The sequence below is a fragment of the Artibeus jamaicensis genome, unplaced genomic scaffold (assembly GCF_021234435.1).
Source record: "Artibeus jamaicensis isolate MK-2021 breed Jamaican fruit bat unplaced genomic scaffold, CSHL_Jam_final contig_525, whole genome shotgun sequence".
In the NCBI taxonomy this organism is placed as follows: domain Eukaryota; kingdom Metazoa; phylum Chordata; class Mammalia; order Chiroptera; family Phyllostomidae; genus Artibeus; species Artibeus jamaicensis.
Window position 1 is genome coordinate 13,009,255 of NW_026521874.1, and position 22,223 is coordinate 13,031,477.

At 51.3% G+C, this 22,223-nt stretch overlaps 1 protein-coding gene across 4 annotated transcripts in view; it reads left to right on the forward strand.

Moving 5' to 3' along the window:
- The window catches only part of GRK3 (G protein-coupled receptor kinase 3), a 110,171-nt gene extending 89,329 nt beyond the window's left edge, over window positions 1-20,842 (forward strand). For all 4 annotated transcript variants that reach the window (XM_037156211.2, XM_053669596.1, XM_037156212.2 and 1 more), the window contains 8 exons: window positions 5,890-5,956; window positions 6,425-6,525; window positions 8,573-8,639; window positions 9,685-9,780; window positions 13,551-13,713; window positions 16,024-16,160; window positions 18,337-18,450; window positions 19,173-20,842. In XM_037156211.2, the coding sequence (XP_037012106.2) occupies window positions 5,890-5,956; window positions 6,425-6,525; window positions 8,573-8,639; window positions 9,685-9,780; window positions 13,551-13,713; window positions 16,024-16,160; window positions 18,337-18,450; window positions 19,173-19,334 (907 nt within the window). In that variant the 3' untranslated portion in view covers window positions 19,335-20,842. The remainder of the gene's footprint in view (window positions 1-5,889; window positions 5,957-6,424; window positions 6,526-8,572; window positions 8,640-9,684; window positions 9,781-13,550; window positions 13,714-16,023; window positions 16,161-18,336; window positions 18,451-19,172) is intronic.
- The last annotated feature ends 1,381 nt before the right edge of the window (window positions 20,843-22,223 follow it).

A 22,223-nucleotide genomic window follows, 5' to 3' on the forward strand; every position in this document is an offset into this window, starting at 1 on the left:
AGTCCTAAACTATCAAAAGCGGTGACGTACATTGGAAAGATGAGGAAATGAAAGCACTCTCAAAATGCGTTCTCCTATTGAACATTTAAAACTTGTTAGTATTTCCATTAATTTTAAGAATTTTTAGCCAATTTTAATAGAGAGCTTCAGTCTTGCAAATGTAGTTTTGGTCATCCTTCTTTCACAAAGAGACAAAAAAAGCACTTTACAGTAAAAGTTCCTAGTCAAGGTTTTCCCTCTGGTGATTGCTCTTACGAACACGCAAGGCTGGCGTTTGCTAAACTGGTCGTTTTTCCACTGGAAAACCTCGCTGAGCACCGCTGCACCTTCTCACTGTAGCCGGCACATCCCGGAGAGAGGGCGGGTCTGACTTCTCGCCCCCCAACTGGGCTCTGAGCACCCTCGCTGCTTCCCAGGACGCAGGGTCCAGGGGTGGTCTGCTCGCCCCACTCGCTTGGGAACTGAAATCACATTACTGCCCAGAGAGTCGGGTCTCGTGGGCCCTGAATTGAATTATTTTATCTGTGGAGTCTGAGCGGCCTGAATTCATGTCATCAGACTAGCTGACCTAATTAGAGAGCTTCTTCGAGGCTAATCAGAGAAAGCCACTTCCACACGAGACATCCTTCCAGCCAGGGGAGCGGAGCGTGCTGGGCGGAGGCCTGCAGACTCGCCGGGGTCGTGGCCGGGGTCTCCTCCGCTGGAGGTGAGGCTGGAGACACACAGCCCACACCTGCGGGAAGTTGAGCGTGACGTGGACTGCGGAGCGGCTCAGCTGTTGGACATGTGGATTCACAGTCCAAACCCCTGCAGTCAGACGATGCGGGGAGGCCCACGGGAGCCCAGTGGTTGGGGCTTTGTGCACGCATTTACCATATTCAATATTGCTGTTCTGTTTATCATAATGTCCACGTGCGTGCGTGCACACACACACGTTTATATGTGTACATATGTATATATATATGCATATATGTGTGTATATCAGGGATGATCTGGCATAACAGTGCTTTTAAAAGATTTGAGGCTTTTGTTGAGTGACAGCTACACAGTCCAGCATTGTGATTTGTGGTTAACAAAGTGAATTCGGTCTCGTTTGGCCATAATTCACGTTCGGAGCGCTGACCTGCAAGGTAGTCGTTCCTTTGAGAAGTGCTTAGTGTCGGGCCTGGTTGAACCACGGTCAGCGCGGCCCTTGGCCGACAGGGGATGTCCCGAGGTTGCTCATGAGGATGGGCTGGGACGGACAAGAAGAGAAAGGGCTGGAGATCCTGGCCCCCAGGGGAAGGTTGACGGACCGCCAGCTCTTGGGACACCCATCGTACTGATGGGACGGAAGCTGTGCTGCGCAGCCCCAGAGGGCGGGCACCTCGAGCGTGGGGACAGATTTCAGGTAGACACCAGAGTGGCCTTTCAAGCAGTTGAGCCACCTGATGAAGACGGGTCCTGCCTCACTGAGAGCAGGCTGTCACTCGTCTGGTGGTCGTCCTTCTGCTCAGCCTGACTGGGAAGGAGCCCTTCCCGTGGTTCGGTGGCTCTTCCTCTCTCGGGTTCATGATCGAATGCCACTCTGTCATTCAGCAGCCATTTGCCGGAAAGGACACGGCACTGAAACCACAGAGTGGGAGACATTTTCTGACTCGATTGACTTACAGTGAATTGAGTGAGCGTTTATTGGGTACCTACCGTAGGCAGGGCCAGGCTGGATGCCGTCGGGAAAGGCGGGGCGGGAAAGAGGGAGGGCGGGGTGGAGGGAGGCCACAGGCAGTCCTTAAGGACCTTGCACAAGAGCAGATGGATTTACACACCAGGACCAGGAGCCAGGCGGGCTGTGCGGTTTACACGGTGGCTGTGTGTGGGGGCCGTGCAGACGGGGGGTGGGGCGGGCGACTTTATGCAGACATACATGACTGTGGCCTAGGCTTTGGAGAGAGGGTGGCCACGGGAAGACGTGGGGTGGGAGTGGACCTGCTTCTATGGGGAGGGCACAGTGGGGACCAGGCTGCCTTTCCCATCATGACCTGTGAGCAGCGGTCGCCTTTGTCCGGACAGGAGGGTGTGCTGAGAGAGGAGGTGTGGAGGTTGGGGCGGGACTGGGGAGAGCCCGGAAACCAATGCTGTGGTTTTAGGGTCCACGGTGCTGCAGCGATTTGGGGTTTTGTTTGTTCTATTTTCCATGGGTGCTCGGGTGTGGAAGGAGTTTGAGATGGAGCCGGTTGTTTGGATTTGAGTGATTGGGAGGATGGTGATACCATTACCAAAACCAGTGGTTGTGAAATGTCAGCGGTTCTTACTAAGCTGATGCTTATTGCGGGCCCTTCAGAAGCAGAGTGCTGGGATGGGGTCTGCAGGAGGCGGGGCCACACTCAGGGCCCTCCCCCCTCGGTCATAAATGGAAAGGTAGTGTCACCTGTTCTGCCCTCTCAGGAGGTGGCGAGTGGGAAAACCTCGGAAATATGTAAGGGGCATCCTGTTCAGCTTTCACACACCCAGAGAGGGAACCGCAGCACGAGGGACCTGGGAAACTGAGGCAGGCAGAGCAGGGGCAGGGCCCCGGGCACAGGCACGGGGAGCAGCCCACCCTGTGCGGCCACCGCTCAGTGCTTGTCCTCCACCTCGGGGGCGCATGGCAGTGCCTGTTGACGTGCCCGAAAGGTCAACGGCACCGAGGAGGGGAAACTGCTCTGGAGCAGACCGTGCCCTCTTCCCACACCTGTGTAGTCAGGGGGAAGCCCTGGTCACCAGGGGTCTTGTTCGCTTCCATTTTCTGTGACTGAATCCCTCCTGCATGCACCAGTGTACCTTGCTGCTTCAAGACTTGACCCCTGGAAGATGACCTCAGGGCGGGAGGGGAAGGGACCTGGGGGCAAGGGCGTCATCCAGGCCCGAGAACCTGTCTGCAGGCCCGGACTCACCGTGCTGGGCCGAGCCGTTCAGAGGCCACGGTGGGTGCTGGACGCTGCCTCCACTGGAGGTGCCTGCGTCGGATACTTAGGAGCTTCCATGTTTGATGACGTGTCCACAGGGCAGATGTGGCATTGCTGTCACAATCCTCAGTCTGGGTACGATGTCTCTTAAGAGAGAATTGACGTGACAGTAGTCTGATCTTTAGCTTGTCCCGACGGGTTCTTCCTCCCCAGAGGCGTCAGACGCCAGGAGGGAGCCCAGGGCTGGTCTGGGGAGAGCTGAGGCCTGCCCAAGCGTACGGGGTTTGTCCTTGTGGAGAGAGAGAGAGAAAAGGAATGTTTATAAATATTTTGACAGCTATTGGCTGAAGCTCAAAATGCATGTAACACACAGTCTTTTTGGTATTCTGGAGTTAATTTTTGATGTAAGTTTTAATCACTGGCAATGGTAAAGATGTTAACGTTTGAACTCTTTGCACTGTGAACGTAGTGCGTGTGCATGTATATATGTGTGCCCGTCATTCATCATATTTTGAGTGATTTCCCAGCCTGTGTGGGGGAACTCTGCAGCTCTCCCACTCTGCCTGTAATTCCAAAGCCACATCTGACCACTGCCATGTGAACTGTGTGCCCACAACATCACCTGGGGTGGCCGGGATGGGGCCTGGGCCGCTGGGGGACCCGGACTCGCCCTGGAAGCCGTTGGCCGGCCCGGGGCTGCGTCAGGGAGCAGCTGCGATCACGCAGGATCTGTCAGCACCGTGTGCTCACTCCGAGTGGAGAGGACCGCCATTGGAGGTTTTCTTTAACATTTTCCGAAATAGAAACCGAATCTTTGGTCTTGTTCACAAGAAAGAATCAAGAACACATTGGAAACAGATGTGCATCCGGACTTCACTGGAAAGCCTGGACTTTCTCGACGCCACAGCACAGAACTGGGGAGCTGACACGCCTTTCAGACTGTCCCTTCTCGTGTGGACGGGCAGGGCTGCTGTAACGTGGGAGTGGGGGCGGCAGGGCCCATGCGCTAGACGGGGGTGCTTGCTCACTAGCTCTGACTCCGGCTCCCTCGCAAGCCTCCCTCTGGCCGCATGGAAGGTGTTTTAAATTCAGCACGGGGCGTCCCTGTCAGAACACAGCCGCCCTTCTCCTTGAGTGTCAGGGCGCAGCCCTTTCCTCTGGCATCAGGTGCAGGTGACGCGGGGTCGGGAGCCCGAGTGGGGTCCTCCAGCCCTGCAGCCGGGAGACACGCCGCAGGGTTCACAGAAATGCAGAGACGTCACAGGGTCCCTCCATACGTTCGGGAACTCGGTGGAAAGAGCCGTGTCAAGCAGGAAGGCCAGAGTTGTACTAAGATTTGATAATACACTTCCTTTTCTCTGGACCCATGGACGTGTTACTATCTCTGTGTTTTTGCATAAAAGAATGATGCTACTTTTTCTTTTAAACATTCTGGTATCTTATAAATAACAAATCAATGTTGTTCGATCTTATATTCTACTTGCTTTTCAAATGCAGTAATCTTACCTTTTTTTCCTCGGAAGCAATTCGGTTGAAAAGAGCATTTCCGATCAAAATCAGTCTCAAAGATTAGCCTGTGTTTGCTTGGTACTAATTCTCCTTGTTTAGATTTTGTTTTTTTCCAAATTAGTGCTTTCAAGAGGTGGAAATTACTTTGTATTCCACTGCATGGTAAGAAAGAAAGTTAAGTGTAAGAGCGCCCTCTCTTGTACAAAATGAAAATTAAAATATTTAAGTGATAAATGCTCTCAAGTATAATAATCTCGTCAAGAGAGGGTTCAGTGCATAACAATAATTCAGTAGGGTGGCCCGATCAGTCACAATAAGTGGCAACGCACAGATAAGTGGAATTTTAGTGTTTTTCTAAATTCCATTGATTTGTGTGTTCAACATTCTAATCCCTTTTATATAGTTACCTTTAACATATTTCACATAAAACTCACCACAGGTTATGTTACGTGTGCCTTATAAATAAGTCTGTATCTAGGATTACTAATTTTACAAGCATGTCTCATTATAAGATTTAATGTCTCACTATTTAATTTTCAAGTAAGTAAGGCCATGGTCTTCCAATTTGCATGTTAACTACTCTCTCTTAGTGCTAAGATTTCCTTTAAAAACCAGCTTCTCCAGAGTTTTAAAACCATGGGAAAGAGTAAGAATAATTTGTTTTGCAGAGTGTACCGAGCAGACACTCACTTTATAAAGTAAGATTCATCTTCAGTAATTTCAGTTTCCATGTGGGGCACCCACTCTTTGCTGCCCCTGTCTTCACGACTAGCACAGATGTCATTTCCGGCGTCCCCTTCGCCATCTCTGTGAAACCCGTGGCATGGTGCTCGTCCTCAGGTGAAGAAATCGATCCTAAGGTTTACGTGACTGGCACACAGCCGAGTGAACTGCCAAGTCACAGCTCCAACCCAGGTTGGCTGAGGAATAGGACCGGGTCTCCCGGAGTGAAACACGAGAGAGCAGCCTCGGAAGTCTTCGTGCGTCTCTGTTGTCGCCAGAGGAAGGTGGTGCCTGCGATCGCTGGTTCCCTCTCGGTCACGTTGTGGTTTGACTGCAGTTCCTTGGGTTGTTTGAGGGACTAATAACCATTTTTCTAAAAAAAAAAAAAAATCATATGAAACTTATCTCAGATACTTAGGTGACCACTGTTGTGTAAATAGCTTCCGTCTCATAACTACCTGTTGGCTAGTTAACTTCTCTAACGGCATTTCGGGTTATCGGCTGGAACGCGTTTGCTGAAGCGCGCTTTAGTGCCGAGGCGATCGGGCAGTTCTGACGGGCACGCACGCCTGGCTCTTCCTGGGCCTGCCGTGTCTGGCCGCCACTTTGTGGTCTGCGAATGACAGATCTGGGGGGCTTCGTGTTTCTGCAGTGTTGAAGGAAGGGTGACAGAACACAGTTCTGTGCCCAAGGTTATTCCGCGACAGGTGCTGAGTGTCTTTCATTTCTGCAGGCACAGCCCTTTCAGACAACATAAAACCAAGGACAAGCACGAAATAGACCGGATGACGCTCACCGTGGTAAGGGTCTCAGAAACTCTTATTTTTATTCAATGGCACGTTCCCGTTAGGACCAGTGTAAAATTTTGCTCTCTTAAAATACGTAACTGAAGGCACAGTTCCTAAAAGAACCTGGAAAAATAATAATAATGGAAATAGATGCTGAGGCAGAAATCAAGGCGTGCTGACAATCAGTAAGAAAAAGGTGCAAAAAATCAAGAACAAGGCTGAGGAAATCAAACAAAAAGGAAACACACAGAGACACCGAGTGAGGAGGCCTGATTCTTTTCCTCGCCTGCCCCAGCCTGTGCATTGACTTTGAAAGTGATTAGTAACCATGTCGTTTCTTAAGAGGAAGTATTAATTTGTGATGCATCTGTCATTTTGGCACGATCCTCATTCCAGAAATGGCCTTTTCAGCGCGGTTGGCAGCACAGGCGCCGTTCCCATGATGAGCGCACGTTTGAAACTCTGTTCTCTTCCCCCCAGAACGTGGAGCTCCCGGACACCTTCTCCCCGGAACTGAGGTCCCTGCTGGAGGGCCTGCTGCAGCGGGAAGTTAGCAAGCGGCTCGGCTGCCACGGAGGCGGGTAGGCTGGCACTTCTGCCTGTGGGCGTCTCGGCCTGGGAAGCCAAACGGTCCCTTTCTGTGTGTCACAAGTCCTTCCTCGTCGTCCCTTTCAGTTCCAGGGGGGGTGGACATCGCACAAGAGATACATGTATCGTTTCATGTGCTTTGTAATTGACGAGTTGAAGGAGTCACTAACTTGTTAACTTTAAAGATCGATCAAACGGACTCTGACGTTAAGTGCTTGGTTTGGTTTGGTTCGGTTTTAGTGCTGGTCAGCACCGGCTCGTGACGATTGCGCCTGCACCTGTGGCAGTCCTGACCAGGTTCTCGTGTGTTTTCTCTGCTGCGTGACTACCACCTTACACATGCTTTCTGCCCGTCCCCTGCCCTCCCCCCAACTCTACCCCCCCCAAAAAAAAAAACAGGGAAAAGAACTAGGAATATCTGGAAGCTCATAGAAGACTTAACACAGACCTTTCCCGTGTTCCTCCCCACCCCCAGGCCCGCTCTGCATAAGGAACAGCTTTTAACCACATTATGTATGTGTGTCCTGTGTGTGTGTGTGTATTTTACAGTAGCATATGTGTATGTATACATACTGTATGTACATTATACAGCTACCTATGTAGCTCCCTGTATAAGATACATCTACCGTAATAGGTGACAGTGTGGCTCCCGCCCTACCCTGTACACAGCCTTCCCTTTCTGCCACCTTCTCAGAATAATTGAAACACTGTTTTTGGTGCCTTTCGTGCCTAACCTGTGTAACTTCGAGTCACAGCTCACCCAGTGGTGCCTCGTTCCATCAGTTGACAAATGGTGTCTCTTGAGTCCCCACTTTATAAAACTAAGGTTTTACCATTCTTGTGTTTCTTTGTCGTCTTCTCTCCCACTGACTAGTTTCTGTCATTGTTAATTTTGGTTTTCTTGTTTGTTATAAGATTTATCTGTTTATTTTTAGACAGAGGGGAAGGGTGGGAGAAAGAGAGGGAGAGAAACATCAGTGTGTGGTTGCCTCTCTCATGCATCACCTGCTAGGAACTGGCCTGCAACCCAGGAATGTGCCCTGACTGGGAACTGAACCGCAGTTGTTTGGTTCGCAGGCCTGCGCTCAATCCACTGATCCACACCAGCCTGGGCAGGGCTTGTCATTCTTAATTTTGATTTTTACGTTGTCAACTTGATATTGTTTACTCCGTATTCTGTAATCACTATCAGTCTTTATGCTTTGCATATCACCTGGTTTCAAAAGTTGCAAATGAAGAAGTAGTTTTTACACTACAAGGCAACGTAAGTGTGCTCATTACGTAGTTTCTGCCACGCCTGGTCCTGAGCCCTAAGTTCCTCAGGGACGTGTGTGCTGCATCCCCTCCAGGAGGAAAGACACTGCGGCTCTCCTGAGCACGGCACGCACGGTTCTTTCAGATTCATAATTTGATTTGAATAAATTGAACAAATAAATATTTGGTGCTTCATATTTCTATCATTTTATCTATGCTAACTCTAAGGCATTGCTATAAATCTCTCTAATGTCTAAATCTCCTTAATTCTCATTTACATTTGTTCTCATGGTTACAGAAAAATAAATAAATACATATATAATCTGTGAAGACTCCCACACTGGGATAAATGTTCCAAATAAATTCTCGTGTGGGATCGTGTTCCCAGCTTCGACATGCAGCATTTCTAAATGTCACAGTGGTTCTGGCCAGTGCGGCTCAGAGGGCTGAGCATCGTCCAGCAAACCAAAAGGTCACTGGTTCGATTCACCGTCAGGGCACATGCCCAGGCTGCGGGCTTATACAAAAGGCAACTGGTGGCTGTTTCTCTCCCTCTTTCTTTCTCCCTACCCATTCTAAAGTCAAAAGGAAAAATAAAATAAAATTAAAAAAACAAATCCATCACAGTGTTTCCTGTGTTGCTTTGAAGGAAGTATTTTTTATTTTCTCTCTTAAGGAACTAGAAGTAGTTGCTCCCCTGTGTTCCTAACAGTGAACCATGTTTGCAGAACATTTCTGAGATTTCCAGATGCACGCTCACCACTGCTGTGCCTCTCTTCCCCACAGAGCAGAGGAAGTGAAGGAGCACAGCTTCTTCAAAGGCGTCGACTGGCAGCACGTCTACTTACAGAAGGTACTGCCTGTGGGACCCCACCGCCACCCCCGGCACCGCCACGCTCCCGGGTTTGTCCCCAGGGTCCCCCAGCTCCCTGCCCCGCTTTCCATCCATAGTGTCCTTCTTGCTCTCCTGTCCAGGTGTGGCCAGGTGGCGGACCACCGTGGGGGCCACTAACTGCTGCCTCTCCATTTCCCAAGTTTAAATAAACATTTTGAAAATACGTTCTGTATAAATTAATAAACGGTGAGATGGAGCTGTTATCTAGCTCATTCAAATGTCCATATAATTGAGGGTTTTTTTTAGCTTTACCTCATCCTTTTGACTTCTTATCTCAGTATGTGACTGTACTTTTCTATTTTTCAATGTAAAAATGTATAGGAACCTTTGTTGTAAACTCATACACACTTTCCAGCCCAGTACCACCCAATGTAAGAATTCACATGATAGCACATCAGCATAGTTCCCATTCCCTATTTTAAGATACTTCTATATTCTCCTTGATAAGGAACACACCCCAAGCTTAAGGTGGGTTGCTTTTTTTTTTTTTAATGTTGATTATCAGCTTTGGGCTGGTTTTTGCATGAACTGAGACTGTGGAGGAGTAGTGGTCCGTTAGTCCTGCCTGATCAGAGCAAGAGGCCAAGCTTTGGTTCGGTCAGCGTCAGCCTCGGGGCCTGGGTGGATGTGACGTGCTCTGGCTGCCCTGCTGAACTTGAAGGCCCTGGCAGGCGAACCTGGTCCCGCATCACCTGGGGAAAGGTGCACCCTTAAAGTTGAGCCGGGAGGGTGTGTGGTCTTGAGCCTCTATTACACTTAATAATTATTCAAGACTTTGGATGTGAGTCTTTTTTTTTTTTTCTTAAATTTATCTAAAATCTGAGGTCTTTGGGGCCACGGAGTACAGAAGCTCACCTGTGGAGCAGGTAGCGTGCTTTGCGTGGGCCTCGCCGCGGTGCTGCAGAGGGAAGCGTGCTGTGTCTCCCGCTGCCTTCTCTGCGTGCTGCGGTGGGTGGGGCCTGGGGTCACCTGGTAACCGAACCTCATTCTCTGGGCCTCCCAGTACCCTCCACCCTTGATTCCTCCTCGGGGAGAAGTCAACGCTGCTGACGCCTTTGACATCGGCTCCTTTGATGAAGAGGACACCAAGGGCATCAAGGTACACGCATGACGTTTGCTTTCAGTTGTCTGGAAGTGAGGGGGATTTATCTTTCAGTAGAACTCAAACTGGTTGTTTGAGGATTGGCCCATTTGTGGGCTGTAACTTACAAATGAACACTGCACATTTGAAGAATGTAGAAATCAAGGACTTAGAAACTCAGAAAGCTTTTGCGGGGGCTAATAACGTTATGTTTGATAAACTGCAACATGGTCAGGTTTTTACTGATTCGCATGTATTTGTGGTTGAAGTAGAACTTGAATGTGTAGGAGGCAGGAGAGAAAACAGACGTGTGCAGCAAGCACACTCCTTCTCCTGCCCGAGACCCAGCCGTGCCACTCCTGAGCGTTTCCATCCCTCTGCGTCGGGACGAAGGGCGCAGACCGCGTGAACCACGTTGCATTTGTCAGTCAGAAGTGGAATAATCACTGTTTTTTAATATAACCCTCTGCATTTTCAAACTTTTGTTCATATTACTATTATTTTCCTAAGCAGACAAGTTCTAATTAGAGATGGTGAGTCATGAGAGAACGTCACCCTCCGTGGGCTGCAAAGTCCCATGGAGTGGGGTCTGAAGGTGTCACTACAGGTGTCACTGCAGGTCATGCCCTCTGCCCCACTTTCACCTCCACCCCAGGCTCTCCCCACGCCATCCTGGGTGCTTCCGGTCTCCCCTCAGCTGCCTGCATTTATAGCCTTGTTATCTAAGCCCCCGAAATTTTGATTCTCCCTACCAAGTAGCCCTGCCTCCAGAAGGCTGCAGTGCTATTAACGGTCACAAACACACCAGCAAAGTGCAGGTAGCAACTGACAAGAGGAACGCCAGGGCCTCGCAGGGGCTGTGACTAGTGATGCACAGACCGGAGCCAAGCAGGACATGGGTGCAGATGGGGTGGGCACGTGCTGGAGGAGACGAGGAGGCTGCCGGGAAGGCGAGCAGCCAGTGAGAGCGGCAGGAGGAGGCCACGCGCAGCGGGACCTCGGGAGGGGGTGGCAGTCGGGGCTGGGAGAGGAGGGGCCGAGTTATAAAGGCGAGTGGGGCGTTCGTAGGACCAGCTTCCCAGGAGTGGGGCGTTGGGGGAGGGGGATGTGGAGAAGGTCAAGGCCACCTCTGTGGTCTGGAGTAGTGGCTCCGTCGGGGGACAGCTGTGGGACGGGGACCTGGCATGGGCACCGCTAGGCATCCTTTGTGTCCTGGAGAGGCAGGGCCAGTCGGGGTGTGGGTGCCAGCCCACAGCAGGGCTTTGGAGAACTCCCCACTCACGAAGTTATCCAGAAGGCCTTCTGCTGTCACGGCGGAATTGTGCCATCAGACACACTACCTTCCATCCATAAAATGACTCTCACAGGGTGGCGGGCCACCACGAACATCGTGAGGTTAACAAGATTCTCATACTGGAAACTTCGTAAAACCATAACCTGGGCTTTGCAGCCACACAGACTGGGCTGAGTCCGTACTCGTTAGCCGAGCAAATGGGGGCCATTTTTGTAGCCTCGTGAGCTTTCATTGCCAAGGGTCTCTGAGCATAAACAGCATAACCTGTTGAAGCCTCCTGGCACATTAAAGTGCCCACACCAGTTGCTCTTGTCTCTGTGGTTCGGTGCTTTGCAGCCGGAAGTGGCGAGCAGCTGGGCTGCAGCAGGGACCCAAGCATGGGCTCCGGGAGGCCTGGTCCTGGGCTGCATTTGAAGAAACTATCTGCTCTTTATCCTTAGAAAGCAGCCCAGATGGTAGATACTTTTTGTAAAAGCTCCCAAATAAAGAGAGTTGTTCTTCCTTGTTTTAGTTGTTTTTAATAGCACAGGGCCGGTCACACAGATCAGGGTTCTCTGAATCGTGGCAGGCGGCGTGGGCTCGTACATACGGCAGAGCTGGCCATTTCGGAGCAGCTGCTTCGGAGAGGAGCGCTTTCACTTCTGCCACACTCTCCAGAGTCTGTCCCAGTGTCCCTGAGCCCAAGGTGCTCTTCCAGCCTTGGGGTTCTGACAGCCTGACACACACTCACGCGCGCGCACACACACAGGTACATACCCTAAGTGTTCGCTCTCAGAACAGCTGAGCCTTTCAGCTCAGGGCCGGGTCTGGGCATCCGGAGAAACCTGAGAGGAAAGCCCTGTGAATCCAAGTGCCCCCGAAGTCAGCACATGGTTGCAGCGGGCAGGGAGAGCAGGTGGGGACACCCCAGGTCGGCCCGAGGCACCCATTCTCCTGGTGTGGCATCGGTCGGCCCCAGGCTTGTGGGTGGTGCTGCACCCATGCTCGAGCTGTCTCCTCCTCCTATGAACAACTCGCCTGTTGTAGTATCGGTCCAACATCGCTGTTCCTCGGCCGTGCTGCGTTCCGTCCCTGTAAACCCAGTGGTGAGTGGAAGGTGCCGTCAGTGGGAGACACACTTAACACACCCAGCCTGCGGAGCTTCATAGCTTGGCCCGGCCCACCTCAGCGTGGCTGGGCAGAAGCATCTCTCTGCGCTGCCCAGCGTCATAGAGTGTCGTACCGCATACCCCTCGGTCTGCAAGAGGCCAAAATTCAAAATGTGAAACATGCTCTTATTGAATGTGCATCACTTTCACATCGACATAAAGTCAAAAATTCGTTAAGTCCGACCATCTTAGGTAGGTCCAAGACCGTCTGTACTCACCTCTCTGGCAGAGGAGTGAGCACAGGTTCATGGCGGGACTCGTACTTTGGAAGGACGCGTGTTGGTTTCTCTCAGGGGATCACTGGCCTTTCTGTCACAAAGCTGCGGCCCCGACACACAAGCCGTTTTCTTCACTCGCATTCATAGCGCAGCCTCACTTGGGGGGGATGAGGCGGTCTGAGTCGGAGTGTGGAGGAGAAACGGCCGCTCGGTGCAGTTGTGTTGCAGCTCCTCGGGAAGGCTGCCGTGCCTTGCTGTGTCTGATGCGCACTTCTTCGCCCAGATATTTGAGGGACAGGTAAAGATGCTCATCATAATGACCCCGTGTATAGTGTGCACCGCGGTTTTCTGTGTGCATCACACACAGCAAAATATAAAGTCGCCTAAACTCGCCACACGCACCTTGAGCTTTCTGCTCACACGTTTGATGACCTGGTTGAACTCGGACCCACTGGGAGGTTCATGGAGTGGAAGGCAGATTCGGCCCCACTTAGATTCTGTGTCGCAGACTCTGTCCAGCAGCGTCCACCTGTTGTGGCTGATGATGAGAATGAATGCACAGGCGACAGCAATCCTGTGGAGGAAAAGAGAACAGCATGGCTACTCTCTCAAGGGGAGAGTGTCTGTGGATGCCTCGGCCACTCCCTCCAGAGGGGAGCCCAGACCCTTGCCTAGACAGGCCTTTATTGTTTTCCTGGGGTCTTACGTCAGAGAAGGATTTATTATCTATTACATAGAATATTGTTGTCTGCATTTTAGGTACAGTCAAGACTGGGTCACAGTTTGTACCTCTCACCCTTATTTTGTTGTCAAAACCTTGTAGTCCTTCAGCTAAAACCCTGTGTGTGTGAGCTTTCGTCAGCAAACTGTAATGAAGGTCATTGAGAAAATCGGTGGATCTAACTGACCCGGGGGGAGCGAGGGTGCAGTTGCGCACCCGTCACGGCCATTTGTGGGTCCTGGTGGCTTGGCTGTCATGAGCAGAGACTTGTCACAATTAATCAAATGTTCTGAGCGATTACATGCCATGGTCGTGTTTTGTTCCCGCCTCCAGTTGGGGGACTTCTAACTCTCTCGCCTCTGTGAGTGTGGTAACTCATACATGCCTCGATGTCCTTCAACACACAGCTTCTGGACTGCGACCAGGAACTCTACAAGAACTTCCCTCTGGTGATCTCCGAGCGCTGGCAGCAGGAGGTGGTAGAGACCATTTTTGAAGCAGTGAACACAGACACAGATAAAATCGAGGCCAGGAAGAGAGCTAAAAATAAGCAACTTGGCCATGAAGAAGGTAAAACAGCTAATGTCTCTCAAGATGCTCCTAAGGCAGTGGGTTTTCCAAATGTCTTGTAAAGCTGAGGAGGTATTCGGGTTAGAGAGTGCTGCCCGATGGAGAGGGGAAATGTCACGAACTGTTTTAGTTCTGTCTTGGAAGGGTTCAGTATGATGTTTCAAAGGCTGCAGGCAACATGTAAATGAAAACGCGTGTAGACGGGCAGCAGTGTGGTCAGTGTGTTCTCCCGGAGCGCTGGGAGCTCCTCGGGAGGTTTTCCCGGAAGGGTCAGTGTGGCAGGGACAGGGCCAGCGTCCTGGGCGTGGGGCTGGTGCACCCACTCCGCCGAAGGCTCTGCTGCCGCTGCCTTGCTGTGCGTCATCATTTTGGAACAAGAGGCCCGAATTTTCATTTTTTGCTTGGCCTTGCAAAACATGTGGCCAAGTCCTGGTGAGAGACTTAGCGTTGCTTGTCACCTGTGAAGAGATACACATGTGTTAGCACACTTATATTACAAACAGCATTAAGAGATGCCAACTCCTATTTGTATTTACAATAGTCGAGTACCCTATCACGATTTTCAAAATAGAATATATAACATCGAATATTAAATAGATCATTCATTCCTGACTCCCTAAATATTGTCTCTCTTTGATTTTTCTAAGATTTCATGGCTTTTGGATGTTTGATTGGATTGCATTGCGATCAATAATTATGGCAAGATAGGCTTTTGTTTTGCCTCTTAGCAAAGACCTCTTGAGGTTCACTTTGCGTAACAGACGACCTGAGACAGTTTCACATTGTGGTGACTTTGGTGGGGGCGTGGGGACACCGAGGTGAGGCCTCATGCGTCTTGCCCAGCATTTTCCAGCAGCATTTGTCACCTGCCCAGAGAAGTACCCTTGGTCCTCGCTGAGTCGCCCCTTGCACACAAGCCCCCCTGAGTGCACCAGGGGGCCAGTCCAGCCCTTCACCTGTGTCCACCGCCGTTCTCCAGGAAAAGGGGCTTCACCTCGAAGCTCTTCTGTAGAGACAAGGTCCATTGAGGTCACTCTGGACAGCGTTTGCTGTAGCAGATTTCACCCAGAACCAATGACGTTCTGTCGGGGGTCATCTGCTCCAGGGAGGGCTGCGGTGGCACCAGACTCTAGACAAAGGAGACAAAAAAAAAAGTGTACCCTCAGTGACCTTGCTGAAGTGTTTCCTTTTAATTAAAGCCATAATTAGAATGCCTGACAAATTAATGAGTTTATCTTCATGTGTAAGGAATTAATTTGGGCATAACCAGGTCTCGGATGAAGATCTCAGGAGTCACCTTCACAGAACACAGTAGTCTCGGCTTAGATCTCTGCAGTAAAGATGCAAGACTTAGACTTTAAATACACTTTACAAGTGCAGACACTTTTCCCTTGATCGCGTGGCGTCTGCGCTGCCCCTCCCCAGTGCGCCCTCCCGTGTCCTCGCCCACCTGCTTGCATCCTCGGGACACAGTGTGGGCGTGGCCAGACACAGTGTGGGCGTGGCCTGCGTGCCCATCCTGCAGGTCCATCTCCCGCCAGAGGGGAAGCTCCCTGAGGGGGAGTAGCCTCGCCCTTGCTCACTGCTGAGTGCACAGCGGCTGGAGCACACGCTCAGCACTTCACTGCTCACGTTCTGTTGGGTGAATGAGAGTGAATGAGGGGTTTTAGCACAATCATCCAGGCTTTTAAGGAAGGCTGAACAAACCACTTGACGTGAACTTCCCCTTTTTTTTTTTTGAGAGACAATACATCACTATAAAAAGGACTCAACATGAGTATACATTAACTTGGTCTCTGTCCCTAGCCATCTGTTTGAGAGATAAATACAACTTTAAGTCAAGGAACAAACTGTTTTGATCCTTGTGTTACTTTGGGTTAGTTGGACATGCAAATTCCCACACCGTTATTATTTAGGGAAAAAAGGTAGATTAAAGGGAGACCCCAGCCCCACGTAGAGGCAGAGGTACTTGGGGCATGGTGTGAATCCGATTACTCCCTGTTCTTCAGTGCTCATGAGCTACACACACAGAAAAAGTAGTTTCAGAACAGACTTGCCCGCTCAGAGCAGTAAGTGGCCATCGTGAGTTGGTCAGGAAATTGAAAGGCATGTGATGTTATCAACCAGTGTTACCCCAGTAAATTTAATGTACAAATTTTTGCAAGGAAGAATGGTTTCTGTAATGCATATTGCTAGAAATTTGACTTTTCCAGAAAGGCTGTAATTCTTTTTTTTTTTTTTCTTTCCTACGACTAATACAGGCATTGGTTTCAGACCCTATTTAACTAGTGGATGTTTTCTGTTCCACAGATTACGCTCTGGGGAGAGACTGCATTATGCACGGGTACATGCTGAAACTGGGGAACCCGTTCCTGACACAGTGGCAGCGCCGATATTTTTACCTCTTTCCAAACAGGCTTGAATGGAGAGGAGAGGGTGAGTCGCGGGTAAGTCTCCTGCTTGTCACCAGGCCCTTACTGCCATTATAATGGATGCTGTATGGTTATTTTGCATTGCTGGCATGTTCTGAAAAATATCCTCTAAGCTCCGTGCATCGGTTTTGACTTGTGTGCGTGAGAGTTTGCCATTCAGACGGTGACTTTTGGACTTCTGAGTCCAGGAGGGTTTCTGTGGTGTCCGCAGATAGAACGTGTCGTTCAGCGAGGTCTGAAGCAGACCGGTCAGAAGAAGGTGGGGAACGGTTGGGGAGGTCCACAGAGAGAGAAAATGCCTAGGACTTTAGTCAAACGGAGGTGTTTAAATCCATTGCTGGGTAGCTCGGGGACTCGGAGGCCGTTACACTGACTCCCTGAGCCTCAGTTTCCTCATCTGTAAAGTGGGAGAAATAGAAAACATAACAGCCATTACACTCTTTTGCAGATTCACCTTCAGTGAGGTGCTGTTAAAAAAGCCATTTAATATGCAGCAGCCTTTGGGGGGGTCCAACTCATATTTTAGGAGGGAGAAGCTGGGGCGTAGAGAGGGAAGGTCTGGCGCCCGAGACACAGCCGGACGGTCCCATGCAGGGCGATCTGCCTGGGACCCGCCTATGCACTCAGCGTCTGTCTCCCCTGCACAGCTGGCCTCCCGCAGCAGGGGACACACGACCTGAGGGAGGCGGTGCTTGGCCCTAAGGAGAGTCACCAAACCAAACCACCTTTGTCCCTGCCTTGTCGGACGTGCGTAGGTGGGTTGTTGACAACAGACCGCAAGGTACAGCTGCTCTGTGCGGTCCTTGCGTAAGCTGATGATGTTTACGAGCAGGATAAAAAGCAGTTCTCGGTTCACGCTGGCCCTTCTAGCAGGCCAGGCAGCCTTCATTAGGCGCCCACTGGGCGAGGAGCCCAGGGCTGGTCGCCATGGGGAGCATGTCTCTGCCGCTGGTTCCCAACGTTAAAAGCACGGCCGGCATGTTGACTGCCCCAGCAGCGCCCATCCGTCCTCCAGCGGTCAGCAGCGGGGGAGGAGGAAACCCAGACCCTGTTCAGTTGCCTGGGCCGTAACTCAGGTGCTGAGTGCATACAGCTCGGTGTGCACGCAGCCCCTGAGTTACGGTTCATATACAGTTTATTATTATTGCCATCATTACCATTATGTGTAATTCTGGACAATGAGGGCCCTGGGTGCACTAGGCACTGCCGTGTACTTTGACCAGAAATTGCCCCACTTTTCAGGATATTTGAGAACTAAATAAAAATATTCCTTTGCTTAACATCAGGTGCAGTAAGTACTTAGTTCTAACAGAGTCGAAGTCCAGTGTTCTGTGTGGGAAGCTACGTAACACGTGCGGGCGGGTTGGTAGGTGTCAGTGAGAAAGGAGCAGACGTGAGCGTTGACGACGGTGGTGCCTCCGTTTGGGATTCCTGGAGCATTTACCCAAAACACGCGAGGTGGTGAGGTGCTCGGGACACCGCAGCGCTCCCCTCAAGCACTAGACCGCGTGCGACAGTCTGCTAAGGATGTCGCCTGTCTTTCCTACATCGCTCTGACGTCCTCGAAGCAGCGGGAGCTGGCGCGCCGGCCCGGCCGGGCGTTTTCTGGGCCACTGTGGCACCGCAGCCTCGCAGCAGGCCCCCGGCTCCCGTGAGTCACGCGAGCACTGCCTGCCCCTCGCCACTCGCTGGCAGAATCGAGATGCGCGTGTGATGCGGAAATCGGTGGTTCACGGCCACTCAGACCCCGGCCCGTGTGCAGGGCGCAGCTGTGTGCTGCCGGCCCCCCACAGACGCCCCCCCCACAGACGCCCCCCACAGACACCCCCACAGACGCCCCCCCCACAGACGCCCCCCCACAGACGCCCCCCCACAGACGCCCCCCCCACAGACGCCCCCCACAGACGCCCCCCCACAGACGCCCCCCACAGACGCCCCCCACCCCACAGACGCCCCCCCCCACAGATGCCCCGTCCCTCGCAGGGGATTTCTGTTGTGCTGCTACCGTCCGAACCCTCACATGCGCCCGTCGCTAGCCTCTCACCCACTTGTAGAACGTCATCAAAAAAAGAAAAATGCCAGGTTTTTTTCGTTTACTTTTCCTAAGTTGGAAGTTTTCAGTATTTTGCACCGATTTGACTTAAATCTTGAATGATTTGAAGTAATGGACGCTTTTTATTTTTATGATTAGCAAAATTTGCTGACAATGGAACAGATTCTGTCTGTGGAAGAAACTCAGATTAAAGACAAAAAATGCATTTTGTTAAGGATAAAAGGAGGGAAGCAGTTTGTCTTGCAATGTGAGGTGAGTTTTAATTATTTTCTATAGGTGCGATTTAGAACAATATTTATCTCACCATCTATCTGCCTTCAGGAACGATGGCCGCGTGGTTCTAAAACATTTCCTTACCCCATGCTTTGTCATTTAAAACTTAGCAAGAAAGCCCTTGGTACAGAGTTTTCAGCAAATTAAATTATTTTAAGAGAAGCAGATGTGAGCACATGAGAAGAGGAAGTATATGAATTAATTTGATTACCCTATCTGGAAACTCTGCCCAGTTATTAATAAGGGCCTAGAATTTTATTTGTTACATAATGTTCCAGATCTTTCAGCATGTCTGCGTTGCAGGCTGGTCTATTTAAATAAACCTAAGATGCCAAAGTGATCACTCATAGGTGCAAAAATGTGTCATGACCTCATTACTACCGGTGAAGATGTGTTAAATTTGCCACAACTCAGTTGCAGTTGTTCCGACTTGAGTTGTGTTGGAAACCAGAGAACGCGGGTGATCCCTGAACCGTCGGAGGCAGCGGTCTCGGTGGGGTTGTACGAGGATTGTCTGCTGGGCATGGATGCCGTTCCCTCCCCCGCAGGGACCCCCCCCACTGATACGCCTTGGGGGTGGGGAGGCAGAGGAGCCGAGTATGCTTTCGTGGGGGGCCTGAGGCCACTGGTCACTCCCAGCAGCGTCCGCGTGTCTTGGCACAGTGCGGGTGCTGTCACGCCCTCTCTGTGTTTCCATTTAGAGCGACCCCGAGTTTGTGCAGTGGAAGAAGGAGCTGACAGAAACGTTCTCGGAGGCCCAGCGGGTGCTGCGGCGCGCCCCGAAGTTCCTCCACAAGCCCCGGCTGGGCGTCGTGGAGCTCTCCAAGCCGCCCCTCTGCCCCAGGAACAGCGACGGCCTCTGACACCCGGGGCGGGGGCGTCCCGGCCCGGACAGGGCCTTGCGCAAGTGCACACCGGGCGTCTGCAGCCCTTGAAGTGGAGCCTTTTGGAGAAGGACGAGGAGCAGAGGGTGGGCTCACTCCTTTCCGGGGTCTCCCACTGCTGGGGCGACCCCGGACGCCGAGATGCTCCTAATAGGAGTCGTGATCTTTCTCAGGCCCAGGGTCGCCTCCCTCCCCTGCCGAGTGCCCCCACTGCTGTCACATTGTCCACACGCAAAACTACTGAAGAAGAGAGAGTTTTTTCTTTGCTACACACTCATTTTGGTATCTATGAACCTGGAACTTGAGGTGATTCCTGCTTAGCACTTGGATTTTTACGTCTGATATCAAACATATCTTCAACTTGCCAAGATGGGACTTACCTGTGTTGGGTAACCGATCGTCCCAGTGTGGCCATATTCCACCTGTAAACAGTCCCTGCTGGTTTCGTGTGTCTCTGCTGCGCACTGCTCGGGGGCGGGGCCAGCCAGGCACTTCTTCTGTGCGCTTCAGAACCGGCTTCGGGTCCTGGGGCTGGGAGCCGAAGGCCCCCGCAGGTGCGGGTCTGCCTCTGCCGGGGAGCCCTCAGTCCGCAGGGAACAGAGGGAGTGTGCCCTCAGAGGCCGGGGGTCCCTCAGAACCGAGGGCGCTCGGCGGTGGATCATGGGAAACGTTTACAGCGATTCTGAAGGAGGGGTAGTTGGGTTCTGAATTCAGGGCAATAATGACTTTCAGAAACCTTTCAGAGTTCGGGAGCAAGTCTGTTGGGTGTCAGCTCTCAGGCCATTGTGTGACACGGTGACTCTGGATCCTTCTGCCTGGCCTCAGAAAACATATCAGCAATGGATGTGTAAGGGAAGGAGACTGTGTCACCTTTTGGTATAATTTAAAATGAATTTTATTGAAAAAGGAATGAATGTGTCAAAAATGGGTTAACTGTGTATGTGGACTTCCATGTTGTCGTTTATCTGTCATCAGTGACTGACCCTTCACGCCGGGTGGGTGGGGCGGTGACAGTGACATGGGGGCGCGAAGACTGTGCCCTGACCCCAGCGGTGTCCTCTCCCTGGCGAGCACCCTGCCCTCCTCCCGCCCGAGTGAGTGCTGGCTGAGGAGGACGGGGTGGTCCCAGCAACATCCTCCCGGTCGTCAGAGTCGTAACGAGGGCGATCTTGGGAGTGCACGTGCCCATCCTGTGCTCAGTGCCGTCCCTTGTACGTTTCCGGGTTGACTGCTAGCAACACACGTGACTCGCCTGCCAGTCCTGCTGTCCTCAGTGTTCTTAGCCGTCCGCGTCTCCCTATATTGCTGCGCTGTGTTCACTGGGAAAGAGAGCACTGTTTAAAGGAAACTGTTTTGAGAGTTGGGGAGATAATTACTGACAGAGTTTTTTATTTTTCATGGGAGTTACTTTGGAAAAGAAATTTAAAGGGTCACTGTTCATCTCAACTATTCATTGCAGTTTAAACTAACACACATGTTCTGCTGTCCCCCCCCCAAAAAAAGGGCCAAAAAGCCCCCTGGGACAGAAGGGCAGTTGTTCATTCAGCGTGAGCGTGTTCCCAGGCACGCCACCGCCCCCGTCACCACAGACACACACGCGGCGCGCGCAGAGTGGAGGCGTCTCCCAGCCTCTGTGCAGAAGGCCCACGGACCCCTCAGGGCCTGGGCGTAGGGTCCCACATTTCCTGCCTGGGGCATGAGCTTCACCAACTCACTTCTCTTGGTAAGGTACAATTTTTGCTCAGGAGTGGAAGGTCAGATTAATCTCTCAGAGAAATTTAGAAATGGCTCGTTAGAAATGTGAACTGGAGGATGGCCCAGGAGCCCTTACGCCTCAACTTAAGTCAGCTTTTACGTTCCCCCGGCTCACACTTGGTGTGCAACAGTGTGGCCGAGAAGGATGTTACATGGGTGGATGGAGGTCACTGATGGTGCTGTGTCAGGGTGGCGGGGGGCAGCTCGCTCAGGCAGGGCTCCAGGGTTTGGGGCTCTAGACTGGCAGTCCTTGTGCCCGCGGCCCTTCTGGCGGGCAAGTGTCCTTGATGCCAGGGTGGGGAGACACCCCTGGGTGCCTGTGGGCTGGTCGGCACACGGTGCCGGCGTTGCCGAAGGCCGTCGGTGTGGAAGTCCAGGTGTACGTCGCTGTTTCAAACTGTTCTAAGTGTTATTCCCAGATGTTTGACCCTTCTCATGTTTGGACCATTAAAAAAGAAATTCTGCACAGGTTGTCTGGTTATTTTAGAGATGTGTATATGAGTATGTATAACTGGTTGGGGTACTTTAACACTGTCAAAGAAGATGATGGAATTGATATTATTTTTATACAGTGATGTTATAATAAGTATTTAATAATTCAGAGGAATCAAAGCAAAGTCTAAAAATAATAGATTGTTCAAGCTGCTATACAATATATATGGAGAAAATTTAAAACTTTCACGAATCCGAGGTTATTTTTTTAACCTAAAACACACTCTTTGGTGCATTTATCCCTCCCGTCGATGGGGCTCATGTGATGTTTTCCTTTTTTATATGATGTTTGAAGATGATGTTTCAGCAAAACTTCTAGAAATGAGCTGTTGTGTCCCTGCTGCCACAGCTGTTCCATCTGATGGGTCACTTCACTGAAGTTGCTGCTTCATTTCTGTGTCTGAAAAGGAAGGGCCAGAGGCCAGGGCACCCTGAGCAGGAGATGCTTCTGCTCAGAAAGCCAGTCATGGAGCCAGAGACGATGGAGCCGGGGATGATGGAGCAGACCCAGGAAGGCGGCGCTGGCGAACGGTGGCCGCTCTAGGCAGGTTTATTTTGATGTGCAGTTTGACAAGCACCATAAAGTATTAGAAACCTGTCATCGTTGTTCATTAAAAGAAA